Below are 10,833 nucleotides of genomic sequence, written 5' to 3'. Positions count from 1 at the left end.
CGTTGTTATTGTAAAATGCTTTTGCACCTTAAAATTGTATGTGCTATGTGTCTCTTGTAAATGTTGTATGACAAGTGCTGCTGACCTCTTGGTCAGGTCACCCTTGTGAAAGAGATCTTGATCTCAATTGTTTTTTATTTGGTTAAATAAAGGTTATAAAATAGAATACAATAAAATAAAATAAAGCTTTTTGTATAACCGCATAAAAATATTGTACTGTATATCTTTGTGTCATCAACGAATGACCTGGTCAGTCTGTCCGTTTTATAATCACATTTTAACATTTTACATATTGTGTCCTTCAGTTTTTTTTTTAACGGGATTTTCATTCCCGTGTTTTAGGTGCCTTATACAATGAAATTTCCATTTTTTTTTAAACGGGAAGTTACGTGTGTCCAGCTGGTGACATGACGTAACACGTGTGACGTTTGTGGCGTTTCTTGTCAGTGGAGCACAAACAAACTCCAACACCACCGAGCAACAGCTACACGACCATGGCGTTGAATAGAAATCACTCCCAAAACGGCGGAGTGTTGATTAACAATGGAGAAAGGTATGGTTGGTCTTTCTTTCTTTCTTTTTTTCTTTCTTTTTGCTAATGTGATTTAATGGAAAAAATGAGCCTTCTTTGGCTTGTTTAGTTTCCAATCAACATCTAGCTTAGTGGCCTAGTTTAGCTTTAGCACAATTTAGCTAACACAGCTGTGCTGCTGGCAGTGCTTGCGTGACGTTTTCAACAATTATTTAAAAAGTTATTCAAGCGGATTTTCAAAAGTGCGCGTACTCGTGAAGATAACTTCCTCTGTCGCATTTGCTCATATTCGGTAAAAGGTTGGCGGCTAAGATAACTTTCATAACAGGAAGCCAGTATGTTGACATTATCGTGTTAACATACGCTTGTCCACTGAAGAGTTATCATACACTCGAGATAATTAATAATTTCATAATAGGCATAGTATTTTTAGTTTCATGTGAAGTAGAATTGAATTCCATCATACTGAGAGGTGTTTATTGAACGCTTCAGCTAAACGGTGGCACATTATTCCAGTGTTAATCTCTATAAGGTCAGCAACGTTAAATATATAGACGCTGGTGTAAAATTGACCTATACGTTTAAGTTGTTCCATAACCAAGCAAATCAAACCAATTCTCCCTACTGAAATTATTTGAAATGCTATTAATCTGTTCCAGCCTTTCCCAAAACACCACAATTATTACACATTTTCAATGAAGAAAATGGCACTGCATTGGATAAAAATGAGAATGAAAACAATTAAACAGGTTTTTTAAAGTGTAGTTATGGTCTACACAGAACAGTAGTGTTCGTGTGGGGAATGTCTGTCTTTAATAGGCGTGGCCTAGTGAGCGACGTCAGTAGCAGGAGTCAGGTGTTGCTGCTGTTGAGCATCTCAGCATGAGTTGTGGCAGCAGCCCCCTTGGGAGCGTTTTCATTTTGTTTTGCCAGTCTAATGCAAAAAATAAGAAGTCATTTTTGAACGGTTTCTGAAAACTTAAAAGATACAACAAATCCAAAACAGGAATTGTCTCGTTTCGTCGATCGACTGACTGAGAGTTTACACACACAAAAAATGAATTATTAGCAAGCATATTGGTGTTTTTTATTGATATTGTGACAGCAAGTATAAAGTAAAGTAAGTAAAAATGACTTCAGCAGTTATGCAATTGGCTAACGACTTGTGTGTTTGACATCTTAAAGTGCATTGGCTCTCCTTGCCCCCATGCAATTATATTACGGTACTTCACTTGATTTTTATTTATTTTTTTCCCACGTGACCAAGCAACGGGTCTCAAAAAATTATAAATTGTGCTGCATGTCAAGTGCTGCATGTCTGGATGGAACTGTCCATTATGCTGCTGCTTGCTGTCAAGCCAACGCTAGCTACTCCTCTGCTAACATGGTATTCTTTTGGGGGGGAATCCTGAGGTGTTACGAAAGAGCACAGAAATACATGGATAGGCTCAAATAGGTGAAAATTTCAGAGAAAAGTTTGTTGTTTTCTTCAGAAAAATTCTCGTGTAGGTGTATCTGCAAATCACAAATCAGAAGGGTTCACTGTATTTTAGCACCTTTAAAGAAAACAAAAGAATTCTTTTTAATTAACTTGTTTTTTTCTCTTTCCTCACCAGTGTATTAAGGGAATGTAAGAATGTGGAGCTGTCATTTAGTGACGTTGCCTGTAAAACAGAGCTACTGAAGGGAACGAAGAAAGGCACTGTGTACCTCACACCATACAGGGTACTGCCCACTTTATATATGAGCCATTTACTGCTACTTTTGCTGTTCTTTTCATTATGAAGTTGACCTAACTCTTCTCATGTGCTATCATGTCTTCTTTTTTGTGGTTTGTTTTCACCGGCTTAGATGGTGTTTGTGTCCAGTAATACAAAGGATTGCTTGGGTTCTGCCATGTTCCCCTATTATCTGATGAAGGGTTGCAGCATCGAGCAGCCCGTGTTTGCTGCCAACCACATTAAAGGGACAGTGTCAGCTGAGCCGGGTGGTATGTCTCTTGCTTTTTACTTTCAATGCTTTAGAAATAAAATAATCCAATTTCCAAACAGTTGCCACAGCTGTGTGTGTATATCATTGTGTAGTCTAGTCCAACGTTGACACATGACGGTTGTCTAGTGACGTGTTCAATGAACATGGCGGCCAGCTATATTATTTTTGAAATATTTTGAAAAGTTATTAAAGTCAAATTAATTATAGACAAAATATTAACTTTTTACTGTTGCAATTGGCATACATATGTGAAGTATCCCTTAATGTGGACCCAACCAAAACATATTTTTTTCAAGAATTGTTCGACGCAGGCCCACTAGTTGAATGAAACAAGGCATTCTGATTAACCCATTAAGGCCTAAAGCGCCTTTCTCAACAGCTCCCCAAAACCTAAGGTCGCCTTTGGAATTACCCTTGAAAACCTGAAGTTCTCCCAGAAATTCAACACTTACAAAATTATATCTATGAATATCTCAGCCCCTGTAGCAGACAGAAACATAATTCCAAAAGAATGAAAGAGTTTAGACATGTGGCTTTCACACAGGCAGAATTTACTATTATTTACTGTTTCAATCGAAGATGTAAAAATAACGTGTCAGTGCAAGAGAAGCACTATTTTAATTTTAAAAAATTTGAGTGGTAATTACCATCCTCGATTCTGTTACAAAGACGTCAATATTGTAATTGTCTACAAACCATATCATATCATGTTCGACTGGTTCCACTGGTCGTGCGCATCGTCTATATAACACTGCCGTTACTTACTTTAATCAGAGCTCCCGGCGATCGAGGGCGTCCGCCATTAGCCTAACTACGGCTCGAAAAAATTCCACGACATCCTCCGCGGTCTCGCGACACCGTCACGTGTATATTCTGATGCATTAAGTTGACTAAGAGACTGAGAATTGGATTAAAAAAGGACAGTGACGTATCCGCTCTCCTGGTTTGAAAGGTAGGAAGACACAACAGTGCTCCCGGCTCTAGTGGTAGAAACGCGGTTATGCGCTGCCAGGCTTAATGGGTTAATAATGCGTTTGTGGAATACGAGAAATCCACCCATTTTTATCCATCTCGGGGGGCGGCCATTTTGTCACTTCTGTCGACAGAAAATGACATCTCAGGGCTCAGATAACAACCAATCATGGCTCAGCTTCAGAAAGCAGGTGAGCTGTGATTGGTCATTGAGAGATGGCTAAAAACGGCTGGATTTTGCTGCTTAACTCAAATTCCACAAATGCAATATGTATCAAAATGCCTTGTCTCAACTAATTTGGGTTGACTTTGACCTTTAAAGTGCCATGAGATATTCGGAAGCATTGCGTGGTAACACATCATATCATGTGTGACGGCTGCCGGATTGCTCAAATTTTGTGAACATTTTAGACACAATTTTCACAAAAATTCAAAATTATAAAAAAAAAATATATATATATATATATATATATATATATATATATATATATATTTCAAGGGAATTTGACTTTATTTGGTTTATTTATTTTTTTGGTTGCTAACTTTTATGTAAAACCTTGTTTTACACCTATATGAGTTGCATGCATCTACTGTGAACACGACTGAAATATTGTGTCATCTCATAACAGGTGGCTGGGAGGGTCAGGCCCATTTCAAGATGTCGTTCCCCAGTGGAGGAGCCATAGAGCTAGGCCAGCATCTCTTCAAACTGGCCACCAATGGTTTCTTCATGATTTCCCCTTATTGCAGTGTTCTGTTACCACTAGGGATGTTCCGATCAGGTTTTATGACACCGATACCGATCATGCATGAGTGAGATCGTCCGATACCGATTCCGATCACATGGAATACCTGTATATTTTTCCATTTATTTATGGTGACTGCTGTTATGCAATATTATCTGAAAAAAAACAGCCATATTATTGCCGTAACTTTGACAAAAATCTATATACATTTTCAAAAGCATGAAGAAATACAAAACCGTTGCTGGCACAATACAACAATTACTCAGTCACAAAGACAATTGAAAAAACAGCTTTTAGTAACACAGTTTTTAACAGATCAAAAGAAGCAGCAGTCTCAAAAATACTTAAGCAAAACGTCAAATAAATAACATGCCACCTAAACATTGCATGGTTCAGAATGTAATCAAAGTAGAAAAAATAGTCACATGCAGGCTTCACTCGAATAAATTATTCAATGATTTCCTAAATTGAAACAACTCAGGAACTTTATTGTCTCATGCATAGACAAAAAATCTTGTGCATTTGTCAACGAGAAAAAAGTAACGCATCATGCATAACACATTTTGGAATACATATGCCTCGTTCGAACATTGTCATTAAAAGCAGTACGCGAGCGAAAAACTCCCTTGTTAGACTCAACATCAACACAGGACTGATATCTGAGCTCCATTTAACACTTGTAAAACTTAAACAGGATAATAGGCCTTCTTTTAGGAAACCTTCGATGCAACAATACACTCTCTGGTGCAGCTACGTCTATGAAGTATTTGCGTCCCGGTAGCACGTAGCTAGCAAGGCTCGAAGTGGGCGAGCAGACGGCGGAATCCGGTGTTCTTCCACCACCGAGAATGGTTGGTCATCAAGTCCGATAAATGTCATTATTTTCCTGGTTATTTGCGTTGCCTTTTGCCTGTCGCGCGGGTTTGAGTTGGTCAGCATGGGCTGCGTTGGCTGCCGTTTCATTGTTGCTGCTGCTTCATTGCAGTGAGCCTCGTAAACTCACCATAGTCTTCCAATTGCTTGTTTTTCATATGTCTAATTAAGTTGGTTGTGTTGAAACTTGTGGCCATCCTCCCCCCGCGAGGTATCTTTTCATGGCATATATTACAAGACGCAAACTACACGAAGCACACCGCATGAGCTGCGGGTGATCGGATTCTTTGATCGGCAATAAAAGTCTTTCATCGAATATGCAGATCACGTCATTTTTCACGAAAATCGTCCGATCATTATCGGTGCCCGATTGATCGGAGCATCCCTAGTTAACACGCAATATTGGTCGAAGTCATTACAAAGCGCGCATTGCAATGACACTGTCTTACAGCTTCTCGTGGAGCCCCTGCGCAGAACGGTGCCGCATATCATGGCTACCCTTCTCCTGGAATGATGAACGGCTACGGCCCACCTCCACCTGCTCCCCAAGGCTATCCTTATGCACCCACTCCGCAACAGAATGGATTCTACCCATCTCCTTCACCTCCTGTTGCTGCTGGCAATATGGGCTACCCTTATCCAACAGCGGCTCCAGGTGTGGAATGCAGTTTTAATTTGCCCATGCACACAAGACACACAGAATGGTTGTTAGTTCTAATGAAAACGAAAATTTGAATTCATAAAACACTTTTAAAGCAGAGTTCACAATTTTCAAATAAATAAAATCACTTTTTGTCATATGTGTTAAACCAGTCATGATTTGACAGTAGTAATTGTTGTTGTATATAATTATGTATTAAATACAGCACTGCAGAGTGTGCCTTCTATGAGTGTGCCCACGAATGCATGACAAATGATTGACACCTCGTTATTGGTTAATTTTCCTCAGGCATGATGGTTTCCTATATAAACTAGAGGCACAAGATGGGGCCAGAGACGGATGATTTTTTTTTTTCCAAAGATTATTTTCATCACGTACTACTGTCAAGTCATAAGAACTGTTTTAACAAATATGACCAAAAATATTTTATTTTTTACATTTGTACACTCGCCCTTGAACTGAAAACAACAACAACCCCATAACTAACTAAAACTGTCTGTTTACAAAACCGAGTAAGAAAATGAGTGCTAACAAGAGTGAAAATGTCCTTCGTTTTCACTGTAGAAATTAATTTCACACACAAACCTTTTGGGTCGATGTAAAATCGATTTATTTTGGCTTTGCCAGTTTTACAACAGTTGTATGACCTAAAGGCATCTCAAGGTCTGTGACGTTATGTGTTGACAATCTGGCCATGCCAGAAACTAGCTGATAAAAAAAAAAAAAATTAAAAAAACTTTGCAAAAATATAACAACCAAACCCACTCCAAAAGTGAAATAAAATTAAACGAATTAAAAACCTAAAATTACAGAAAAACCCAACCAAAAAAAACTATTATCATCTTGGTGCACATTTTCATAAATTGCCTTTGAAATGGCCTTGAAGATGGGAATGCCACTAAGTTCATACAGTTTGGACTTCAACCATTTTTTTGTTGCAAAAACTATCCATCCATCCATTATCATACCGCTTATCCTCACAAGGGTCGCGGGGCGTGCTGGAGCCTATCCCAGCTGTCTTTGGGCAGTAGGCGGGGGACACCCTGAATTGGTTGCCAGCCAATCGCAGGGCACACAAAGACAAACATCCGCGCTCACAATCACACCTAAGGGCAATTTAGAGAGTCCAATCAACTTACCATGCATGTTTTTGGAATGTGGGAGGAAACCGGAGTACCCGGAGAAAACCCACGCAGGCACGGGGAGAACATGCAAACTCCACACAGGGAGGCCGGAGCCGGGATCGAACCCACGACCTCTGAACTGTGAGGCGGACGTGCTAACCAGTCGACCACGTGCCGCCCGTTGCAAAAACTAGTGATGGGAAAATTAAGATTAAAATTTGCTTCATGAACCAGTTGTATCTTTTGACTCCTCTAGATAGCACTCTCTTCAACATTGGTCTGAAAGGGGAAGTCAATCCAAACATATTTTTTTCAAGAATATGTTCCCAGCAGGCCCACTAGTGGAAACAAGGCATTCTGATAAATATTGCGTTTGTGGAATAATATAACTTAAGGAGCAAAATTCACTCCATTTTGTCTTCTGTCTACTGAAAATTACATCACAACTGCTCACAACGACCAATCACGGCTCAGCTAAAAATGAGTGGATTAACACTTATAACATACACACTTATAATTTAACATATTCTTGAAAAAAATGTTTGCATTGACTTGCCATTTCTTAAACCCCTTTATTTAAACCAACATGTCATCTCGAGGAGTGAAGCGAATTTGAAGCTTCATTTTCCCATTACTAGCGAAAACCATTAAAAGAAACCTTTAACTCAACCAAGCTTCGATCTAAAATGAGCACTCCACCACTTAACTCGTTCACTGCCATTGACGAATTTCTTTTTTCACTGTCCAGCCATTCAATCCCAGGAATTTATTTATATTTGTTTATATATTTTTTTAAATATTAGGGTAAAAGAGGGTCTGAAAATGTCTGGCATTGAATGAGTTAAAGATAAAGATAGCAGCGATGTCAGAAGAAAAGTGAGGACGACCATAGAACCAGAAGTGAAACTTCATGCGACATAATGTAATTAGTACATGTCTCACTCTTGACTGCTCAGTACAATATGGCTGTAGTGACAAAATTCGAGCTATCATCTAGGTTCTATTTATTCTTAAGGAGAAAAGATGATTGCTACCTGTAAAGTTAAGTGATCATTTCTGACCTTGAGACTTCTCTTGTGTTCCAGGAATGTACCCATACCCAGTAGGGTCTGACTACATGGCTCCACCTCCCCCATATCCAGGGCCTCCTCAAAACTGGGCTGCACCCCCCCAGAACTGGACAGCTCCGCCACCTCCAGGTCTGGCCCCCACCCCCTTCCCCACTCCACCCCTCTCCCTTGAGTTTTCCTCTTTCATGTCTGTGTCATTGCACCCGTCAGATGTGATCCATCTGGCCCAAAGTGAATCACTAAAAATCACGCCACCTAAAAAAAAAAAAAAAAAGAGGAGCTCATGATCTCTTATGCGCTGCAATTCCTCCTTTTTTCCCCACATATTAATTTCTTGAATCTGCTATTGTATCACGTGTTGGGCATCTGATTTCGTGTGAAAGACTGACTCCTCAGGGTGTAATGGCAAATTTTTACATGTTGCTTCTGGGAACTGCCAGTTGTTATCCCTTATACCGACTTGCACTTTGAGTTTCTTCATTTTATAAGTGTTTTGGTGAGGTATCAACTGTTTTTAAAAACACCCACAAATTGCCTCTCCGTATGGTGCGCGGCTCTTCTTCAACAATACAAGCTAGTGCAATACAGAGAACCCATTTATCATGAGCTATGTTTTTCAGACGCACGTGCAATAGGTGAAAATCCGACCATTAAAAAAAAATATTGTTTTGTTTTGTTTTACCCCTTAAACGCATTTAAGCATATTCCTCGCCTGTTCTCACTTAACTCACACAGTTCTCCAAATAAGATGCACAGCGAGCTTGCTTCAAGCAGTTTATTTGTCACTCCACAGTTTAGGTTGTAAAACGGACACAAGACAATTAAACATTGCACACTATATTTAAGCACCCAAGCTTTCAACCAAACCTTATAATTTCATCTACCCGAAATCCGTTAGCTTAATGCTAACAGATATACAGAATCCTATAGATGCGCTGATGGGAAGTAGCATAGATGTTATGGTAATGTCAACCTTAAACAACTGCTACTTTAACTCACATAGAGCAGAAACACATGCAAACAGCATACAAGAATACTCACGACTATTACTGTAGGTTAGTTGGGGACCTTCTCTGCCTCCTCTTGCTCATTTCTGCCTGGTATGTTGTGGTTCAACATGGTATGGTATTCATCCGCTATCTCTAGGGAATAAGAACTGACCCCTGCTGCAAATACAGTAGTGAAAAACTGCGGGTAATCGATACCCTCCTTAAAAAGTTTTAGAATTTTCTATAGATGCCATTAGAAGGTGGCAAAGCACCACTTCTGTCTAAATGAGCTCATCATTTCCCCTCAGCATAGCTTCCAGGCAGCAGAGGTTTGATTTTTGTCTAATTGCTCCTCAATTCAACTCAGTGCAGATCATTGGTGCCAAGATGACACAGGGTGGCGGCAAAACATTACTTTTGTCTAAAATGCTCCTCACTTTATGTTAACATCGTTTCTTGCACCAAAGTAATACTTGAATTGTTTTGGCCTGAGTGCAAAAACAAGCATCTGCTGTTGTAATGGATCTTATTAATGTGTGAAAATGTACATCATGTGTAAATTTGGGTGTATGTTGAGCGGTCCCTTGTATTCCCTTTATAATTTTTGTTTATTTCAGGCCCAGGTAACGCCAAAGCTGCAGAAGCCGCGGGCAATGCGTACTACAATCCCAGCAATCCACACAATGTCTACATGCCCACGGTAAATTATTTTTCCTTCATTGCAGTCATGTGGAAATGTCATGTGACCTTGTTCGGTCTTATGCCTATACACCATAATGTGTATATTTGTTTTTTATTCCCATAAAGGAGCTGCCTCCTCCATATGCACCTTACCCAAACTCCCCTGAAAAGAAAAACAACTGAGGCTCAGGCACTTGGACACTCCCCCCATCTTCTGATGGATCCCTGATTGCCGTATACGGCATATTACAAAACATCGAGATTAATCTCTTACGATACAGTTTTATGAAGTTACAATTTGCAACTTTCACCCCCAAAAAGTCCTCTTTGGCTATTTTGCTTAATAATTTGTTGTCATGTTGTAAAGAGCAATTTGGAGCTGAAGGGCAGAAGTGGGATGATGAATGTATTTTTTTTAATGACAGAGCTGTATCACCACACACTTTCTTGGAGTTCATTCTTGTAGCTTTTAACAACAACCAAAATTAATATCATTGTATTAGCGGTATCATTTACAGTGTTTTTTTTTTTTCCTATACTGTGTGTTTGTTATTCATATACAATAGCAGGAGTGAGTTGAATAGATTTTAGTCGTACACTTATGGCCTCGATACATCCTTATTCTCATAATTTCTGCTATTAATAGCGTCTTACAGACTATCCCGCTCTCTATCGGCAACTGTAATTACATGTTCTAGATAACACAAACTTCATTCATTAAAATACATCTTCAGAAGTGTACAATATTCCCGGTTGGCATTGGTTGTAGTGGAAAAGCAGGGTTCACCCGAGTGACACTGTTCTATTACATTCATGTATGCAAAGGCAAGCTGAAACCTTCCTTGTAATTAGGCCAGTATGTGGTTACCAGGTTTCATCATTTAGAGAACAGCAGTATTTTGCCTCCTGTCAAAACCCCCGAGGGCTAACCATTTCTTACTTGTTAAGCAGTTGACACCTATTTACAGGTCTTTGCACACCCAGAGCGGATTTTCTAGCGGGGATCAAAGTTTTCTTTAAACATATACTGTCTATAAATGCTTGGCTGAGTTTTGTTGAACTGAAATCTAATAAATTTGTCATTTATTGATTATAGTATTTTCTGAGCCTCAGCAGTTATTTGTTATCTACCGGAGAGCGGCAGTGTGTTTTGCCTTGTGTGGGAACACTCAAAAGAATTACTGTAAAGAAAT

At 39.3% G+C, this 10,833-nt stretch overlaps 1 protein-coding gene across 1 annotated transcript; it reads left to right on the top strand.

Annotated features, from left to right (window-relative positions):
- The first annotated feature begins 404 nt into the window (after positions 1 to 404).
- Positions 405 to 10,738, top strand: wbp2nl (WBP2 N-terminal like). Its single transcript, XM_086055658.1, has 8 exons — positions 405 to 553; positions 2,149 to 2,257; positions 2,384 to 2,522; positions 4,126 to 4,218; positions 5,567 to 5,770; positions 7,986 to 8,099; positions 9,577 to 9,659; positions 9,767 to 10,738. Exons 1-8 carry the CDS (start codon positions 495 to 497, stop codon positions 9,821 to 9,823), a joined length of 858 nt encoding a protein of 285 aa, XP_085911784.1. The 5' UTR covers positions 405 to 494; the 3' UTR covers positions 9,824 to 10,738.
- The last annotated feature ends 95 nt before the right edge of the window (positions 10,739 to 10,833 follow it).

The sequence above is a fragment of the Filicampus tigris genome, chromosome 16, assembly GCF_054856515.1.
Source record: "Filicampus tigris isolate MCC_2025a chromosome 16, RoL_Ftig_1.0, whole genome shotgun sequence".
Lineage (NCBI taxonomy): Eukaryota > Metazoa > Chordata > Actinopteri > Syngnathiformes > Syngnathidae > Filicampus > Filicampus tigris.
The sequence above is the reverse complement of the archived record's forward strand: the minus strand, read 5'-3'. Positions and strand labels throughout refer to the sequence as shown.